The sequence below is a fragment of the Bipolaris zeicola genome (assembly GCF_000523435.1).
Source record: "Bipolaris zeicola 26-R-13 unplaced genomic scaffold scaffold_146, whole genome shotgun sequence".
Taxonomy (NCBI): Eukaryota; Fungi; Ascomycota; class Dothideomycetes; order Pleosporales; family Pleosporaceae; genus Bipolaris; species Bipolaris zeicola.
Window position 1 is genome coordinate 22,864 of NW_006912195.1, and position 19,317 is coordinate 42,180.

The following is a 19,317-nucleotide window of genomic DNA, read 5'->3' on the forward strand; positions in this document are numbered from 1 at the left end:
TTACGCGATCCTTGCACCCTGCATTCCCGCCCCGGCGAGCTTCTGGCCACTCAGCAGGCCACAGCACCCTTTTGCAATAATTGGCACGTGTAAAGAAATAGGCGCAGTAGAGCTGGCGAGGTGCTGTGCTGCGAGGATGCGGCTGAAGATTGCTGCAGGTACATCATCTGGCTCGCATCTACATGTCGAGGGGCATCTGACGGGCCATGCTCGGTACCTGGGCCCGACGGGGGACCCTGACGCTGCGTCATTCCACAAAATAATCCCACCACCACATTTACTTTCACCCTCACCACCACACCACCCCCGCCACTGCCACTACGCCCCCGTCGCACGCTTCAATGTCCCTCCCAGAGGCGACTGACGAAATGTTCGCGCCCCCCGTGAACCGCGCCATGAAGGTACTCGACCGCAGTTTCTTCCAAAAAACCATCCCCACCTCGGCCGCCCGCATCTTCAACCCCAAGGACATTTCGCGGTGCCGCAAGGAACTCACCGCCGCCAAGGATACTCTGCCGAACAATCGCGTCGACCCAATCAGGGCAGATCCTGATGCGGACAAAGCGCAGCAGGGCGTCAAGTGTCTGCTCCTGCGACCCGAAGTCGTCCACACTGGTGAGTCAGCCGACATGCGCAAGTCGCAGGTACATCCAGGTGCTGAGTCTGAAGCCAGGCAGATCGAACCACATGGTCCCCTAAGCTGCGCGATCTCGAGCAGGACGGTACATTGGGCATGATACCCTACCAGTTGCACCTCGATTACGACTACTTCACTTACTCGGAGATAACGGGCGCCATCATCCCCCCACCAGAGTCCAAGCACGACGACGAAATCCCCCAGGGCTTTGCCCTCGCCGGCCATGTCGCCCACCTGAACCTGCGAGAGCGATACTGGCCATACAAGTACCTCATTGCCGCTGTTCTTGCCGACAAGAACCCCATGGTCAAGACCGTCATCAACAAACTGGACAATGTGGGCACAGAGAATGCATTTCGCACATTCCAATACGAGGTCCTGTACGGACCTGACGACATGAACGTCGAGCTCCGTGAGCAGGGCTGCACCTTCAAGTTTGACTTTGCCAAAGTCTACTGGAACACACGTCTGCACACCGAGCATGAGCGCCTCTGCAACCTCTTTAAGGAAGGCGAGGCCGTATGCGATGTTATGGCAGGCGTAGGCCCATTTGCCATCCCCTCTGGCAAGAAAAAGTGCTTCGTCTGGGCCAACGACCTCAACCCCGAGTCGTACAACTCGCTCGTAAACAACATCAAAATCAACAAAGTCGGCGACTTTGTCCGACCCTTCAACACCGACGGTGGCGCCTTCATCCGTCAAGCATCTGCCCACCTCCTCGTCCAAGACTCCCGGCACACTGTCCCCATCTACCCAAAAACCAAATTCTCCCGCAGTAACCCCCAGGAAAACAAGCAACCCGAGCCCATCAAGACGCTCGTCCAGCCCCGTTTCTTCGCCCACTACGTCATGAACTTGCCTGCCTCCGCCATCACTTTCCTCCCTTCCTTCATCGGCCTCTACGCCAACATCCCCGGTTTACCTGCCGCCGACATCAAGAAAATGCTAGCCCCCCACACGGAGCAGAAGCTACCCATGATCCACGTCCATTGCTTCTCCACAAAGAGCGACGACAATGTAGCGGAAATCAAGGGTATCTGCGAAGAGATAAGTAGACAGATTGAGTACGAAATCACGCCGGATATGGAGGATGTGTATGTGCATGATGTACGCGATGTAGCGCCTAAGAAGAGGATGTTTTGCGCAAGTTTTAGGTTGCCTAAGGAGGTGGCATTTAGAGAGTTTAAATTGGGGGAAGCGTAGAAAAGAAAATGTTGAGAATATAGCCATTGAGTTCTTATCTGAGATGATCCCACATGTCCTTGTTCTTGTGGTCTTCCTGATTAATAAAGATCCTACTTACATATCCATTAACATCTCTTCTTCCCCCTGTTCTTCTTCGTCTTCCCATTCAATCCCTTCCAACGCCTTCCTCATCCCTTCTTCCATAACCACCCTTATCTCATCCGCACCCCTCGCTCTCTCATACATACCACACAGTTTCCCATCTATCCTACCCACCCACTCCACAATCCGCCCCCCAGCCATCTCCTTGTTGAACCCACCGTACGCAAATTCCGCCACCAAGTCCCAATTCAGCACCGTCTCCTGGTACATACGTGCAAAGGACATGATAGAAGCGATGTCAGTGCTAAGGCGCAATGCCAAATTGCATGCAGAGTGTGGGGTTTTCTCGTGCGGCAGCGCTGTGGGTACGCGAGTGGAGCGTTTGAGGTGCTGGGATGAGTGGTTTGCTGCTTTTTCTTCTTGAGTGCGGAAGAAGGAAGTCATGGAGTTTGTGCTCGTGCGGCGGAATACGGGGGGCTGTGTGGGTGGGGAGTTGTGAGGTGGTGAGGTGTGGGGTTCGGTGCGTGAAGTGGTGGATTGGTTGGTTGGAAGATGGGATACTGGGGATACATGTGGCATGGATTGCTTGTTTTGCGAGAAAGAAGGGGCTTTTGTGTTAATTGGAGGTGAGATATTTGATCTGGGGTGGCTTTGGGTTGGTGTATTGATTGGCGTAAAAGACTGTTTCTGTGCAAGATGAATCACTTGCATGTCGCTCCTTGGACCAAGGAAATTCCGGATATCCATATTCTTGTCTGTAAAGAAACGAGTCGCTTCTTCTTGCACTGATACTCCCGCAAAGCGCTTTTGTGAATTGCCTGGCGGACGATATGCTGTCGTAGCGTCCTTGGTTTTCTTTTGACGAGTAGTCCTCCGCACTGCGGGTTGATTTTGGTTGAGAGGACCTTCGCCTGGAGAAACTGTACCAGTGGCTATATTGCGGTATTGAATCAATTGCGATGTCCGGGGTTCCGGTGCCTGGGTCTCAGACCGTAGGACAGAACTTGGTACTTCTCCTCCTGCAACATGTGTACCTGTACCATCGATCGCTTGGCCTCCCAGGCGATCCAAAACCCAGTCACTAATACTTCCTGCTACCGATGATGGCGGAGGTAGGCGTTGTATGCTACGCTCAAGCTCATCATCAAGCAGTGATTGCACCGTATTCGCCTTCGAAGATGTCTGAGGCGTCAAAGGTTCTGCTGAAACCACTCGGTTAGGCGTTGCAGGTACTCTCGAGGGACTAGAACTTGAATCAACATTTCCAGTACTTTTCACTGGACTCAAAAGTTGGACATTGTTAGCGGGCGCCCTGGGTTTGATCGCAGCGTTCATTCGAGTAATAGTCCAAGGATTGGATACTTCTGCGGCGTGGCGTCCTTCTTCTTCGTCAATGATCGGAGTACGGTCGTCCTGTAAAAACTCCAGATCCTCTTCGTCGATGCCGTACATGCTGTGTCTCCACCTTGGTTGCGGCGCAGGGACTGACGCCTCGTTCTGATCACTTGTGTTGTGCGATTCAAATATAGCTTCGTTCGGATTTTGATCGACCACGTCGTCTGGCTCATCGAGATTAACGACTGCTTCAGTATACAAGGAATCCAGCAACTCTTCCCAGACCCTCAAAACAATGTTACTGTCCTCAAACATGACGTCGTCTTTGGTCGGCTCGATATTGGGATCATAGCTTCCAGGCGGACAAATAATGTTGATGCAGAAGAAGGGATCCCTAACACCTGCAAGAGAGGGATTCGCCTTCCCAAGTCGCTGTTTGCAAGCATGAACCATCTGCTTGATAGTACCACGGTTACTCGACACCGGCCGTGCATCGACCGCGACAAAGCTGCAATGACCTGAAATCTTCGACCCAACTGCAGTTGGCTTGGGTAGAAAAGCGCGAATCTCAAAGCCATCAGCTTCCACAGTAGTGAAACTGCACTGAGCAGCGCAGTCTCTACCGAAAATCTTCAGCACAGCATCGCCGACCGTAGCATGCGCTTTTGGCGCATAACTAAAGTCGCCATTACCATTCTTAGCCTTAAGCACGCGAAGCCTAAACCGAGCACTTGGCCTTGCAAGCGCATACGCCTGCATCACTCGTCGAATCTTCCCCAAACACTTCGCCGCATCCTTAATCGCCATCTGCTTCCGAACAGGTATATGCTCCAAGAACCCCATTACTTTGACAGTCGTGCCAACAGGATGTGAATCATGCGCAACACTACACCTATCAGTCTCCTTCACACGCTCGCACAATAACATCCTTTTGGAAAAGGCAAACTCACGATTCAAGCTCCCCATCCCGACTATACTTCAATTTGACAGCAACAGGGTCACCCTCCACTCTCGTCGTCACACTAAACGCGCTGCTCATCTCCGCCATACTTGCCAGCGCCTCGCCACGGAAGCCCAGCCATTTCCCTCCTAGTTCTCTCAAATCGTTCAAATCTCTTATTTTGCTGGTGCAGTAACGGCGGCAGACGAGAGATCGGTCGTCACTTGGAATGCCGTGACCGTCATCTTTGACTTGGATGGAATCAAGCGTGTTGGCGGAAATATCGACGAAGATGCTTTTTGCACGGGCATCGAGAGCGTTGTCGATGAGCTCTTTTACGATGGAGCTGGGGCCGATGAGGACTTGGCTGGAGCCCAGTTGTCGGATTGTCGGGGGTGGAAGTGCAGCGATGCTGGGTTGTGCGAATATGTTGGGGATATCCGCCATTTGGGGCTATGATGGATAGGATGTCAAAATATTCAGTATCAGACTGAAAGAATATTCGTACATGTGAGGCATAGTTTAGTGAGACTCAAATGTGAGTCCTCTCCATCGTGCCTACCTCATCCAACACGCCGACGCATAAACCGGAAGGAGCAACCCTACCCAAACCCCCCTTACATCTTGCAAACAGTCTCATGCTAACAAGACATCGTTTCAATCAACCTTTGACTTCTCATCCACCTAAATCCAATCCCTCCAAATACAGTGAACTAAACAATCCAGCCCCACGCACACATGCTCTCAAACTAACCAATCAGAGCACAGAATTACCATTATACCTAGGTATCCCCATCTCTACCTCTTAATAAATCCGCCTCCCCCGATCTTAACTATACCCTCAAACCTCCTGTCCTTCTCTCTCTCTCTCTCCGAAAAAACCCCCCCTACCATTTACTGCCTTCCAAACTCCAAGTCCATAATGCCCACCCACACAACCCCCCAATCCCGCCACCGCGCCCTCAAAACCCGCGACCCAACCGCCCACACATCCTTCATCTACGCCGTAACAACAACACGTATATACTGCCGTCCGACATGCCCCTCGCGCCTCGCCCGGCGCGCAAACATCCGCTTCTACGACACCTGGCGCGAAGCCGAGGCAGCGGGGTTCCGCGCGTGCAAGCGATGCAAGCCCAATGTTGCGGTGCTGGAGGGGAGGCAGGAGCGGGCGGTGAGGGAGGCGTGTGAGCGGATTGAGGAGGCGGTCGGGAAGGGGGAGGGGGGGAAGGTGAGGTTGGGGGAGTTGGCGGGGCTGGTGGGGTTTACGCCGAGGTATTTTCATGGGATTTTTAAAGGGAGGATGGGGGTTACGCCTAGGGAGTGGGTGGGTAGGGTGGCTGGGGAGAAGAAGAGGAGGAAGGAGGAGGGTGGGAGGTCTGCGGTGGTGGAGGTGGGAGAGCAAGCGTGGGGTGGAGAGAGCTTTGATTTTAATGATTTGATTGATTTTGGGGGGGATGCGGATCTGCTTGATCTTAATGACATCGCTGGGCCTCAGGATCAATCTTTCATGATGGATCCGGAGCTTAGCTTCGATGCGAATGGGCCCTCTCAGCCTTGGACTGGATATGAGCCTGCTCAAGCCATCTCGGGCTCCCTTCAGACTAGGCCAGAAGACGTGGCTTACTGTGAGAAGACGATGTCATCTACATCGACACTCGAGCTAGATACTTCAGCACTACTCAACTGGGATAGTATGGCAAACACGCGACAGTAACAATCCTTGTAGCTTCCATAGAAAAGCTGCTCCGCTGTTGCACAAGCGCCACCTTTCCCCTTGGCTGTGACCCTACATCTGCAATCCTTATTCAACACATGATCCGTGGCGCGCACTTCACCAACCGCGCACCCACGCACGAATCCTCGAATCGATTTAAATCGCAGGCATATTAACAAAACCTAATCTTCACATCGTCAGCGCAAGTCCCAAGACAACAAGTCTAGATTACGTGTAAAGTGACGAAGCTCTTCAGAGACCAAGTTATAAGCAGCGACGGCGTAGCATATGTCGATGCTAGCCATACCTTTTCCGGCTCTTCCTAAAGTATTATATGGTCGATGTACATATCATCTTTTGAGCTTGTGCAAATGCGCGCATCGCAGCGAAGCGCGCACATGCTGTGATTAAGAAAAAGTTTCCAACGTACCTATTACAATGGGCATTGGGGGCCAGGCTGTTGAGTTAGCGAGGACCTAAGAGTGCGACATCATTGACAGCTTCCAGCCTCCAGCTTTATGGAGGTGTCCTGGATGTGTCAAGCAACATGCGCGGTACTTCGCGCTGTTGGTGTCGCGGTGGGTGAAGCAGAGACGTGGATGAAGAAAAGTTGAAGGGTTCGGAGGTTAGGTGCAGAAGACGCCGATGGGGACCCACATTTACGAAGCGAGGCGCTAACGGCGTTGGACTCCGCGATCCGTTCATATGCATCGAAGTCTAGTCTATCTGACTATTGAATTCTGTATAGAGTCGTTTACCATATTCGTCATGCTAGCATGTCTGAGCGCAATAAGCCGTTGCAATCGCCACCATCATCTTTTAACCTTTACGGGCCAACGGCCTCCCAAGCGCTGAGCGGATCCGCCCAGATCTCCCAGTGACCAATCTTGCCGTGCTCATCAAACTCACTAAACCGGTGGATGAACTGCTCATCCCACGCCTTTCCCGTCTTCTTACTGGCAAACCGCCCCTTGCCAACTACACTGACCATGCCTGCCTCTGCATCTACAATGAATCCCTCTTTGGCCGGGAATGCGTCACTAGGGAGCGACATGTCCAGCACACCAGACATAAGCTCGAAGTACTCCTCGCAGCCCTCTTTTCCAGAAAAGGTCTTGGCCAGAAAAGGTAGTCGCGATTGGGCCCATTCAGGCCCGTGCTCTGTGATCTTGGGCGTGCTGCTAAAGTACTTTGACAGCAGGTCTGAGGGCGGGGGAGGCGAGAGGAGGGCCTGGCAGAAGGAATGTGTGGCCTCGCGTAGAGAGGTGCTGCGACTTGACGACATGGCTGAGGGGTATTTCTGCGAATGGAGGGAGCCGCACGACTAGTTGTTGTAGTGGTAGTGGTGTGCTTAGAGTCGCCTGGTAAGCGCTGCACGTGGACTTGTTGTGCGTCGATGTACGTTTGACTGGCTCTGCGGCATGTAACCCTGTGTGGCCTTGAGCGATGACTGGACCCACGACGACTGTTGTGGCTTATATGCGGGACGGTTGGTCCGTCTGGTGGGTGAGCTAACAGTCGGTCGGTGTTGTTTGGCGAAGCGGTGGGCGTCGGCTGGAGACGTATGTAAGACTTTAGTTGTTGGGGCCAAGACAAGACGGCTACTAAGGGAATAGTCGTCGAAGGAGTAGGGGTCCGCTAGAACAAAGGACCTCGGTTATGCCTGTTCCGGCCAGCAGTAGTGTTGAAAACGGTGGTCAGGTGGGAGCAATGGGATGGCCACGGCTTCGTTGTTTGTATGGATGTAGGTACGCAGAGACCAATGAATGAAGTCATAGTGATGTCCGCCCAGCTGCTATGGACTCTGGCAGCTATGGAGTGAGATGGGACACACCAAACAAGTGCAATCAAACCGTACGCATTGGGTAGTTGCTCCTTCCCATCTTGCTGACATGTTGATCGCTTAGTCCAGCCGTTGACGAAGGCGGTAAAATACATCGTCGCGTACTTCCGTCGCTTGTCTAAAGAGGGTTCCATGAGCCGGTCACCATCATTTCATGCAAAGCTTATCGCACATCTTCCTTAGACCCGTATGCCCTGTCCAGAAGGCCACCAATCACGTCGAGTCGTTGCAGCCGCGCCCTTTTTACAAGTACGTCAGCAAGGCTGCCGTGCAATTTACAGGCGTTGCAAATCATGTAGCTTACCTGCAGTGATGCTGCGGTAAACGCCTCTGTTGGCTCCAGCGGAGATATTAGGGATGAGTCAGACGGATTATGCCGATGTCAATACCTACGTAGGTACAACAATATGGCTCTCTAAAGTCACTTGAAACAGGATATTGCAAAGTCTTGGGGAATAGAATACATTTTGATTGTGGTGGGAATCAAGGTTCCATGCAAAAAGTCTAAAACGCCGAGTAATGGTATCTATACCGTGCCTCACGGTTCCTGTAAAACGCCTATCGCTAAGACAATCCAGCGTCATCATTCAGCAACTTCAGCTCAGTCGGTCCCAGCGCTGAGATCAACTCAGCCCATGGCCGTGAACAGACACACTTGGCGGGCCATCTGGCTCGCTAGTAGGATCTCCCTAAAGACCTGGTCCATGCCTCCCCGGAAGTGGATAGTGTAGCTATCGACTTTTCCCTTTCTCCGCTTCTCTCCCCACACCAGCTTGATTGGCTTTGCATCGTCGCACCGCTTACCCGTCCTGCTGCCTGGCTTTGCCCAATCCTTTTGGTACTCATACAATGTCTCTGGCATAGCGTCGTCGTTGGGGTCCCCCTGCTTCCAGACAAAGCGCCGGCCACCATAGGTAAATCGTCGCGGAGACCACGGGATCTTTTGCTGCCTATCAGGATACTCTTTGACTGGTTGTGAAAACGGGCCGCGGAGGTGGATGCATCGTGACTTGTAAGCAGCATCTTTGGAGGAATCGGTGGTTATGCGCTTCTTATCGATACCAGAAAGGAGGACTGATATGCATGGCTGGGGGAACTCTGCGACGCGGAAGAAGTCTGCAGCGTTTACTTGGCTGTCGTCGCGATGTGTGGCCTCGAGCATGTATAGCATGTACTTGTCGGAGTGGTCTCGCGCACTGTAGATGTACTTTCGGAAGCCTGACGAGCCGGTCCATTCCCGTGTGCGGTGCAAGTGAAATGTGGTTGTGGGTAGCGATGGGTCAAGAAGAGCATGGTAAGGGATATCTGTTGAGGGGAGTTGATCGTGTAGTGTGTGTGAGATTGGTGAGTAGGAAGTCTGCCATGTGAGGAGGTTGTGGATCTGGACCATTGTCAGTCATGGATATACAGAAACATAGGTAACCAGACTGCTACATACTGCTGAGAGAGTCTCGCTCTCCTCGTCCAAGTCGCCATTGGCGCCCCATTGATTTGGAGCGGGTACAAAGACGCATTCGTTGCCCTCCTCGTCAATCTGGTCACTGCCGCTTTCGAGGTGGGGACGCAGGGCTCGTTGTCGTTCTCGGTGGATGGTGATCTGGGTCTTGATGATTCGCACTTGCTCGTCGGAGAGGTCGTCTGGCGAAATACTGGAATAGGCCTGCTCTATTTCGTGTTCGAGTTCCAAGGCAGCGGCTCCATGTTGCATGTAGGAGGTGTCGTATAACCAGGCATGTTCGGATTCAAAGGCCGAGCTTCGGAGCATGTGGAGGTTATCGCGGGATGTAAAGACCGGGCGACCCATTGTGGGCGATATTGGTGCAATGTATGGGCAGTATGCGTAAGTGGTAGATTGTGTGTATAGTCGTAGCAGGCGGGTTGGAGGGAGTGTCAAGTTCCGGTGCAGTGTTTCAACCTGGAGGAGGAGGGCAGGGCATGAGGGAGAGCGGGCAAGACATGCAAGACATGAAGGACCGAGGGCTGAAGCAGATAATCATGGCTGGCTAGCTCCATGCTGGCACCAGCTGATGGAGCAGCATTCGGGAAGGTATGCGAGTAGCGGGCCCTGGTCATACCGACGTTTGGTGCTGTGGCACGGGGGCGTCCTGGGGCCAAATTGCGGTGGCATGGGCTAGGCGGCGCATGGGACTAGCCGGATGGGGTAGTACGAGATTGATTGTCAATGTAACGCGAGCATCCAGACTGCTGCGCACGACAGTCGTGCATCGCTCGAGGCGGGGGGGTCTTGCGTGTCCTGCGTGTCCTGCGCTGTCCTGCATGTCGTCTTGCATGTCTTTGCACTTGGCCCCAAGACAGAGCGTGCAAAAGGCTCCCCAGGCTGAGGCCGGGTGGAAATTGGCGTGGCCCCATTCTTGTCCCTCTCTGTCATGCGGCCGTTGCCTTGGGCTGCCATGCCGCCATGCCGCCATACTTACTACTACTATGCCGCCGCCATGCCGCTTCTGCCTGCCCGCCCTGACAGCTTCCTCTCACCGGTAGCCCCAACTCCTCCATCCATCATCACCAACCACAACCACCACAACCACCACCATCACTCCAACACCCCCAACACCCACACCACACCCACCGCCTAGTGCCCATCGGACTCCGAACACGCTGGCACCCCGCGACGGCCATGGCCTTGACACACCACCTGGCGCCTCGCTGCGCGCTGAGTACATGCCACACTAGAGCTGACACGCTTACACACCCACTACCCCACATGGCCCTGTCCGGCACCGCCGTTGCCCGCTCGGCTCCCGCGACGGATGCAAGATAAGAGCCACGCCCCTCTACCAGTTCGCTTTCCCTCGCAGCCTCTGACGGACCGTGGGGCGGCGGATCGACAGCATGGCTTCCTTTGCACAAACCATTCGCTAGCCTTGCCCTCTCTTGTCAGTACCTACTTGTACTTACGTACGTACGTACGTATCTGCTACTTGCAGTGAGCATGCACGCCGGACTCGCTTTCTCTGGTTCCCCTTGGCCCTACGCGTCTTAGACAGCCACCACCAACTCCTTCCTGGCCCCGTCGGCCCATCTCTCCACGGCCCGCTTGCGGAGCGTTTATAGCATGTATGTATGTATGTATGTATGTATGTACGTATATATTGCCTTTGAGTGCAGAAGCCGCATGCTCAGAGAGTTTGCTTGGCGGTTTGCACGGGAACGCGATGCGATCGAGACGGCGAAGAGAACCATGCGGTTGGGACGTGGGCTTGACCACACTATCGGATTCAGGTTTGCCTTTAGCCTCAATTCAACCGTGGCTGGCTCCAGCTCCCACGCCCGCCAAGTGACCTCGCAACACATCGAGTCACTCCTCCCATCCGTCCAGTGCAGTCACTGTATCACGCCTGTCCTCCGCTCTGCAAGCTGGTCCCCGAAATGGTCGCCGAACACTCCCAACACGGCCCACCGCTTTCATTGCATTGTGGTACCTCGCCTGTGCTACACAGCACCCTATACAAGGTTGCATTCCCCACTGCGACACAGGATACGTAGATTTTGTTCGCGACACCACCAGTCGCCGACTGACCTCGGGTACCCCGAACTTACACCTTGGATATGCGCTTTGCACCCCGGATACATTTATCTAACGAAAATGAAAATCTAGCAACACGTCCACTACTCACAAAACTCATCGCCGACCACCTAACGTACCACCAGAGCGACTTAAAACAGCGGATCGCTCTCCTTAATCGGCACCAACTTTCCCTTACCCTTGAACGTCTTTACTATGCGCCCCTGTTCACTCAACATGAACCTTGCCGTCTGATTTCCCACACCTGCCAACCCCCTCCATCTCTCCAGATCTTCCTTGTTCCTCTTGTCGCCCAGCGCCTCCTTGGACCTCTTCCAATGGCCCTCTGAAAATGCAATCATTGTCGTCATCGTCTTCTCCTTGATGTCGTAGACTGCAGAAACCACAGTACCCGTCTCCTCTAGCCAATTGATTTGCCAAAGCTCCCCAGGACGTATGCATTGGTAGGTTGCTCGTTGGTAGTTTATCCGGCCCGCCATGGGTCCCCCGTGGATAGCGTACACTACCCGGTCAGACGAGAAGCACCATAGTTCATACCGCCATTTCTCCGGCTTGCCGTTGCTATCCTGCGCGTCGTAGTCGTAGATCAGGTGCGTATCCAGAATATCCTTTTCAAAGGTAGGATCAAGAGGGGTATTGGTGAGGAAGTCGGGGAGATGGTCGCCTGGTGCCATGATGGGTTTTGAGAAGATGATTGATTTTTAATATTTTTCAAGACTTTTTCAGGAAAGAGAAGGAAGCCTGTTTTATCTCGCTTGGGTTTGGGGCTCTTTTTAAGAAGGGTGTCAAGTCTAGCTGTTCTTTTGCTCGGCGCTACCGGAATCGATGACGTAGTAAGCTTGCACCCGCTACGCTGTGTTGTGTCTTGTCGCGTCATTCGACACTATTGACAAGACTGATATCAGTGCTCGAGCACTAGACGATTCCATTACTGATGGCAGTTTGCTCGGCAGTTTCTGCAATCACTTTGAATGGTCACAGTGGGCTTTTAGAGTGCTTGACGTGGTCTTTTGCCAGGATCATCGAGGATTCTTTGCATACTGCGCGTACTCAGAGTGGATTAAATCTATTTTTCTTCTATTCGTTGTTTCTCACTATAGGAAACAGATTAAATAAAGAAAGACTAAATATTAGCGCATACGAAAATTGAAGGCAAGACTGCATTCTTCTTCCCTTATATCCACTCAGCAGAAGCCATTGTGGTATGCGTTAGATTCTGGCGCACAACCACCATTCCAATCTGAATCTTGTCGGGAAAACGACAAGATAAGTGCATTCAACGTTCAGGAACAAGGGAAAGGAAGTCATTAGTCGAAGGACCAGTGTACCTCAACACTAGAATTTATCCCAAGTCGAGACAAAGTGCGTACGTCATGATGTGGAACTTCCGACTCTGTTATAATGAAACTAACTATGGCCACTACAGAAACCAGCATAACTACGATCGTCACGTGATCCACCTATTAACTTGTTACACCGACTTCCATGTCCTTTCCCTTGAAGTTGTAATCGTTACCCGATGATCCTCTCACGAGCGCTTCTCCGACTATTGTGCTGTCATCGAGTGGTGTGACACCAACTCTTCTTGCTTCAGCCAAGGTAAAGGTACCATATACATCAATGGGATCCATCTGGCCCATGTCGGCAACGGGGAAGAGGATGTTTAGCAGATAGAACAGAATACCGCTGATGAAGAAACCTAGGCAGATGTTAGTCGATTATGGCCACACTCAGTACCAACGCGGGACATGTCACTAACCAATTAAGAAGGCCATGTAGTAAAGTTCCACCAAAGCCCTTGGTGGCTTCGCATCTCCTCGCACCGTCACGACCAGCCCTCCAATGGTAGGAGCCCATCCGGCCAGCCACGCCGGTATAGCACGCCAGTTGAACCCCTTGGTGAAGTAGTAGTCAGACATTTCTGTTCGATACAAGTGCGTCAAGCGGATCCTTCTGTTCCTCAAAATATAATAGTCGCAAGCCATGATGCCTATAATCGGAGCCAGGAAAACCGAAAACGACGAAAGCACCGCGATGAAAGTAGTAGCCCGATTAATCAGTTGCCAGGGTTGAACAATCCATGCAGCCACAAAGGTGATGATGGCGCCGCGTCGGATGTTAATGTATCGGGGAAACAGACCAGCGAGATCAATGCCACCCGCAACGGCGTTGCCGCAGATGTTCTCGAACATGGCGGTGAAAGCGAAACCAGCAGATAGGAAAAAGACGCCCGCGCGGGACCGCGACGACCCGTTTCCGTTATCCATGATGCGCATGAGTAGGTCCGGTGGGTTCCAATATACCTCGCCGTAAATCTTTTGTCCGGCAGCAGCAGTAACAAGACCGATGAGGGAGACTAGTACACCAGTGACTAGACAGCTGCCAAAAGTACCCCAGAGGTAGGACCTTCTTCTCCGTGCATACCTCGAGAAATCACTTCCATTGGTAATTCCCGCCGCCAAACCGCCGATGCTCTGGTTAATCCCCGCCATGATGAGCCACGAGGTATTCCATTCCGAGCCCGCCGGTACATTTTGCCCGGAATTCCACAACGGACCTACGCCTTTTGCGGTAGCCAGGGCCCAGATCATCCACGCTAGCATGCCGACGCCGCACCATGTGCATACGATGAGGAACGGGATCTTGAATTTCTCCGGTCGCAGCCACAGGAACGGCGTGGAAAGGAACCAAAAGACAACGAAGCCTACGAATTGCTCCGTTGTAGTTGGAAAATTCGGACTAAACGTATTCGGCATGCGAGCATACGACGGCCAGATTGCCGTCAAACACACAGCGACGAGACGCCCGCCATTCCAACCTACAAGTTCCCATATTAACCACAAAGTTCAAAGGGAAAAAAATCACGTAAACTCCCGTTCCTAGCGCTTCAGACTGGGAAAACGAGAAGAAAGAGGGGGGGGGGAAAGGGAAACTCACACTGCACAGCATTCCAAATAAAATTCAACATAATCCGCTGCAAAAGCGGTATAAAGCTTCCCCTCAACCCCCAACTATACCGATTCTGCACCGTGAACCCAATATGCCACTTGAGTCCGATCCACGCAATCAGCGTCGAGAAACCCGCAATGAGAATGCGACTGACGACTATGATGAGCATGGCTTGGGGGACGGAAAGACCCATGGCTATTTGTTTCCTCATAATCTGCATTAGCAATCTCTTTCTTTTGCTCCTTTCAAACTACTTCTTCGTGGGAATGCCGTATAACGGATATGGGGGTTTTAAGCGGGTTGTTTTTTTTTGGGAAGAGAGAGAGAGAGAGAGAGAGGAATATAAAGTACCTAAGAAAGTGCTAGGCGTCTGCCAATTCGCCAGATTCAACGATCCGATAGACCAGAATCCGAAGAAATTGAACCAGCCCCATGTTCGGCGCTCGGGTGGTAAGGGGATTAAGTCGCGGTTGCTCCATGCGTCTGTTTGTTCGTGTTTGGATTCGTTACCCTTGAGGCGGAGGGATCCGGGGAGGGAGGTTATGCGGTCTTTTAAAGCCATAGTTTTTTTTGCTTTTTCATATATTCACGTTCCGATTATTTGGACATTGAGGGGTGGGAATGGGATAGATAAGATAGTGAGGGTTGAGTGGATGGGGCAGGAGGGTTGGAGAGGGAGAGGGAGAGGGAGAGGAGGGAGAGCTGAGGAGAAGGAAAGCTGAGCAGGGGATAGCTGAGTTGTATGTCCCTTTTTATTAAAGGCAAGAATGAAAGGTATAGGGTGGTTATCTTGCGGGACCGAGAGGGCTCGGCGCCGAGGCCCTTATGTAGTGGCGTCCCCCTACATACTCCAGCGGGGATGGTGGGAGCACTATCTAGACAACGGGCGGGCACGCGGCGACTAGCGCGATTGCGCGGGGGAATGGCTGAGTGTCAAGAGTGTGGTTTGAGGACTAATGGAAAGCTTGTTTTTTCTCTGCTATCATATGATATTTGCGTGATTTCGAGAGTTGGCGAGTATGTGTAGGCAGATGTAGAAGGAGAGTATGCAAGTTTGCAATAGTGATAGCTCGACTTTGCATTAATCAAGCGTATACGCCGCAGGAATGCTTGATACTACTCTAGAATGCAACCAATAGCCCAGGGGGGTAATCCGAATCCTCAAGAAACCATATTAATATCCATGCTCGTTTATTCCCAGAAAAAGGCAAGACTGGGGGTTTGGAAGGAGCAGAGATAAGTTGATAATCGCTTCCGGAGTGCACGCGGCATTAGGTATCTGGGGGAAAAGGAGGGGTTCTTCTTATCCCAGCAATGTAGATGTAGTAAAAGATCGGCGGGTGGGGTTGGAGGGGCACAGGCGATACTTTGGCGAACAACCGTTTGGATACAGAGTAGCGACGGAGGAGATTGGTTGTGCGCAATGATGGCGAGTACCTAGAATTAAGTCTAATCAGTATCGATTTGGAGATGGTTTGGAGAGTGGAGAGGTGAATTGGAGATGTACGAGGGTGGGACGGCTGAAAGACGACCTTGTTTGTGCAGTCGAACACGAGCAAGGTGCGACTTCGGGGCTATGTTGCCAGGGTTGGCCTGCCCCACCAACGCGAAATCCACATCTTATCAGATGGGAGCAGTGTCACGTCAGAAATGAAGTGACTTGACAGCATCCATTGTGGTTTTCCTAACATTTCAATTTTTTCCGCTTTTCTCTCAAAAACGAGTCTTGCTATTGCCATGGCTGCGACGAAGAATCTGCGAATTGGTGTCGACGTTGGCGGGTGAGCTACGCCGCAACGCAGAGAATAAAGCTGTATTGCGAAACTGACGGTTGCTTTGTAGTACGAATACAGATGGAGTTATCATTGATCCTACAAGGTCGAATGAGGAGGATCGTGGGATTGTTGCTTGGTAATATTTCTCCTCCTTTGTTACGCTCAGAGAAACAACTCGCTTTGCATCCCACCCCTATGCACTGGCCTCAGTATACGTACCTGAGTCAGGGCAGCCAATTCATTCCATGTAGGATAGCATGAGAGCTCACAGATACCACCAGGCACAAGGCTCCAACGACAACGGATCCCAGCCATGGAATCGCCAATGCCATCACGACCATGTTCAAATCCGCGTCGGTGGACCCAGCATCCGTAGCCAGCGTGACAATAGGAACAACGCATTTTGTAAATGCGGTTGTGACTCGAGATCGAACACGCCTCTCCCGCGTTGCTGTCATCCGTCTCTGCGGCCCATTCAGTAAGCACGCACCACCCTGTGTTGACTGGCCCACCTCCCTGCGCAACATCATCCTTGGACACTACGCACTCCTCAAGGGCGGACTGGAAGTCGACGGCAGTCTGATTTCAGACATCAAAGAGGAGGAAATCGTCGAACAGTGTCGTATCATCAAAGAAAAAGGAATCAAAAGCATAGTCGTAAACGGCGTCTTCAGTCCCATCGACACAATTGACAAGCAAGAAGAACGCGCCTCGGAAATCATCAGACGCGAACTTGGCAACGACGTCGACATTGTGCTCAGCAAGACGGTCGCCAACCTCGGGTTCCTGGAGCGCGAAAATGCCGCGATACTGAATGCTTCGATTCTGAGTTTTGCAAGAAAGACAATCGCGTCGTTTCAGACGCCAGTCAAGAAATTGGGACTCAGCTGCCCTGTTTTCATCACGCAGAACGATGGCACGATACTCAGTGGTAAAGCAGCAAGTCAGTTGCCTATCCGCACGTTTTCTTCTGGACCGACGAACAGTATGCGCGGAGCGGCGTTTCTAATGGGAAAGCAAGAACAAGGAGAAGCTATGATGGTTGTTGATGTTGGTGGCACCACTACAGATGTGGGTCTACTACTTGCCAACGGCTTCCCCAGACAGCAAGCTGCATACTCTGAGCTATCGGGCGTACGAATGAACTTTTCATATCCCGATGTCAAGAGTATCGGGTTGGGAGGTGGCAGTCTGGTGCGGAGAGTCGAAGGGAAAATGCAGGTAGGACCGGAATCTGTGGGCTACAAATTACCGGAAAAAGCACTTGTGTTTGGGGGCAGTGTTGCAACGGCGACTGATTACATTGTTGCGGCATCGTCTGATGTTGCTATTGGCGAGCCGGAAAAGGTGCGAGGGAAGCTTAAGGAGGAGGATGTACAGGCTTTCAAGACGGAGACGAAGCGCATGCTTGAGAGTATTATTGATACGATGAAGACGTCCCCGGAGGACATTCCTGTTCTTTTAGTGGGTGGAGGTGCAGTCATAGCACCAGATGAACTCAAAGGTGCAAGCAGGGTGATCAAGCCTCGATGGTCGGGCGTAGCCAATGCAATTGGTGCTGCAATGGCACGCGTCAGTGCTGTCATCGACACTGTCAAGTCGACTGAGAAGCAGTCACAAAAGGAGCTTCTGGAGGAAATCTGTGTTGAAGCTAAGCAAAAGACGATTGAAGCAGGCGGCTCAGCGGATACAGTTGCAATTGTCGAAGTGGAAGATCTGCCACTGCAGTATGTGGCTAACAAGACACGCTTCATGGTTCGAGCTGCTGGCGACTTTGACTTTTCCCGTGCAGGCGACTTTTCAGACTTGGATGTGACTAAAGACGGAGAGGAGTCAGAAACTGGTCCGGAGGACACCGGTGCTGCTATTGCTGCGCCTTCAACTGAAGAAAACACAGACGAAGCCGATGCTGTCACGGATGTCGACATCGATACGTACAAGCCCAACGTCAAGAACCGCGAGTGGTGGATCTCAGAAACAGATCTCGCATGGATCACAATCGGGTGCTACATCCTGGGTACCGGTGGTGGCGGATCCCCTTACTCAACTATGCTTCGAGTTCGAGGAATACTTCGCTCAGGCCACACAGTCCGCGTTGTCAACCCGGACGACCTAGCAGACGATGCTCTCGTAGGTAGCGGAGGCGGCGCTGGCAGTCCAACCGTCGGTATCGAAAAGCTCTCCGCAGACGAGTAAGTCTTTTAATTCCCTCCCACCAATTTAACAGTACCAAGTGGAAGAGAACAAAGGAAACTAACAACAACCCAGAATGATGGACGCCCAAAATACCCTCCGCACCCTCAATCCCAGCACCTCCGCCACGCACATCATCCCCCTCGAAATCGGCGGCTCAAACGGTCTCCAAGGCCTCGTCCTCGGCGCCTCCTCCAACATGAACGTCCCCTGCATCGACGGCGACTGGATGGGCCGCGCCTACCCCACAAAATGGCAAACCACGCCCGTCGTCTTCAACGAGCGCCCCATCATCTTCGCCCCGGTGGCCGTCGCCGATGGAAACGGAAACACGCTCTACATGCCCACCGCTGCCAGCGACCTCAAAGTCGAACAAGTGATTCGCGCAGCGCTGAGCCAGATGGGAAGTTCAGTGGGCACCGCCGATGCGCCAGTGAGCGGGGAGGAAACGAAGCGCTGGGCCGTCGAACACACAGTATCGCTTTCCTGGCGCATCGGTCGCGAAGTCGCACGCGCACGCAAGGAAAACCGCATCGATACCGTCGCCGAAAGCATCATTGAAGCCATCGGCGGCGCAGAAACCGGCCGCGTACTTTTCAAAGGCAAAATCGTAGGCGTAACCCGCAAACTCCACATGGGCCATGTATACGGCGAAGTCGTAATTCAAGGCACAACCCCCGACTTCCTCGGCAGCACCATCAAGATCCCCTTTAAAAACGAGAACATCGCCGCTCTCCGCATCCCCGAGACGGGGGACCGCGCGACGGGCGAGGAGCGAAACGAAGATGTGCTCGCCATTGTACCGGATCTTATTGCCGTCATTGATGCGCAGAATGGCGAGGCAATTGGCACCCCCGAGTACCGCTATGGACTCCTTGTTTCTGTGATTGCGGTCACGGCGAGTGAGCGGTGGACCAGCGAGCGCGGAATTGAAATTGGAGGACCCCAGGCGTTTGGCCTGGGACATTTAGAATATAAGCCCCTCGGCAGGTTTGTGAAGCCTATTAGCGTTATCGATGAGTATGATGCGAGGGCTGTAAAGGCTTAGAATCAAGTAACTTCCTTGTAAGTACATAGCATGTAGCAAAAACAAAAAA

General features: G+C 52.6%; 9 protein-coding genes across 9 annotated transcripts; 3 read left to right on the plus strand and 6 right to left on the minus strand.

Moving 5' to 3' along the window:
- Positions 1–341: 341 nt before the first annotated feature.
- COCCADRAFT_28278 (uncharacterized protein) lies at positions 342–1,840 on the plus strand (the record flags this gene model as incomplete). The annotated part of the gene is made up of 2 exons (XM_007716594.1): positions 342–615; positions 678–1,840. 2 exons carry the CDS (start codon positions 342–344, stop codon positions 1,838–1,840), a joined length of 1,437 nt encoding a protein of 478 aa, XP_007714784.1.
- Positions 1,841–2,965: 1,125 nt separating this feature from the next.
- COCCADRAFT_49062 (uncharacterized protein) lies at positions 2,966–4,646 on the minus strand (the record flags this gene model as incomplete). The annotated part of the gene is made up of 2 exons (XM_007716606.1): positions 2,966–4,145; positions 4,210–4,646. Coding segments are annotated over 2 exons (1,617 nt in total), but the record flags the coding sequence as incomplete, so codon positions are not given.
- Positions 4,647–5,121: 475 nt separating this feature from the next.
- Positions 5,122–5,916, plus strand: COCCADRAFT_102699 (uncharacterized protein; the record flags this gene model as incomplete). Its single annotated transcript, XM_007716607.1, has 1 exon — positions 5,122–5,916. One exon carries the CDS (start codon positions 5,122–5,124, stop codon positions 5,914–5,916), a length of 795 nt encoding a protein of 264 aa, XP_007714797.1.
- Positions 5,917–6,742: 826 nt separating this feature from the next.
- COCCADRAFT_102673 (uncharacterized protein) lies at positions 6,743–7,201 on the minus strand (the record flags this gene model as incomplete). Its single annotated transcript, XM_007716608.1, has 1 exon — positions 6,743–7,201. One exon carries the CDS (start codon positions 7,199–7,201, stop codon positions 6,743–6,745), a length of 459 nt encoding a protein of 152 aa, XP_007714798.1.
- Positions 7,202–8,387: 1,186 nt separating this feature from the next.
- Positions 8,388–9,563, minus strand: COCCADRAFT_38929 (uncharacterized protein; the record flags this gene model as incomplete). The annotated part of the gene is made up of 2 exons (XM_007716609.1): positions 8,388–9,140; positions 9,198–9,563. 2 exons carry the CDS (start codon positions 9,561–9,563, stop codon positions 8,388–8,390), a joined length of 1,119 nt encoding a protein of 372 aa, XP_007714799.1.
- A 265-nt stretch (positions 9,564–9,828) lies between these two features.
- On the minus strand, positions 9,829–10,188 carry COCCADRAFT_102659 (uncharacterized protein; the record flags this gene model as incomplete). The annotated part of the gene is made up of 1 exon (XM_007716610.1): positions 9,829–10,188. The coding sequence occupies one exon, from the start codon at positions 10,186–10,188 to the stop codon at positions 9,829–9,831; it is 360 nt and encodes a 119-aa protein (XP_007714800.1).
- A 1,246-nt stretch (positions 10,189–11,434) lies between these two features.
- COCCADRAFT_28283 (uncharacterized protein) lies at positions 11,435–11,977 on the minus strand (the record flags this gene model as incomplete). Its single annotated transcript, XM_007716595.1, has 1 exon — positions 11,435–11,977. The coding sequence occupies one exon, from the start codon at positions 11,975–11,977 to the stop codon at positions 11,435–11,437; it is 543 nt and encodes a 180-aa protein (XP_007714785.1).
- Positions 11,978–12,766: 789 nt separating this feature from the next.
- COCCADRAFT_28284 (uncharacterized protein) lies at positions 12,767–14,814 on the minus strand (the record flags this gene model as incomplete). The annotated part of the gene is made up of 4 exons (XM_007716596.1): positions 12,767–13,002; positions 13,063–14,121; positions 14,241–14,447; positions 14,604–14,814. 4 exons carry the CDS (start codon positions 14,812–14,814, stop codon positions 12,767–12,769), a joined length of 1,713 nt encoding a protein of 570 aa, XP_007714786.1.
- Positions 14,815–15,989: 1,175 nt separating this feature from the next.
- COCCADRAFT_102702 (uncharacterized protein) lies at positions 15,990–19,268 on the plus strand (the record flags this gene model as incomplete). The annotated part of the gene is made up of 4 exons (XM_007716611.1): positions 15,990–16,033; positions 16,095–16,163; positions 16,309–18,219; positions 18,296–19,268. 4 exons carry the CDS (start codon positions 15,990–15,992, stop codon positions 19,266–19,268), a joined length of 2,997 nt encoding a protein of 998 aa, XP_007714801.1.
- Positions 19,269–19,317: the final 49 nt, after the last annotated feature.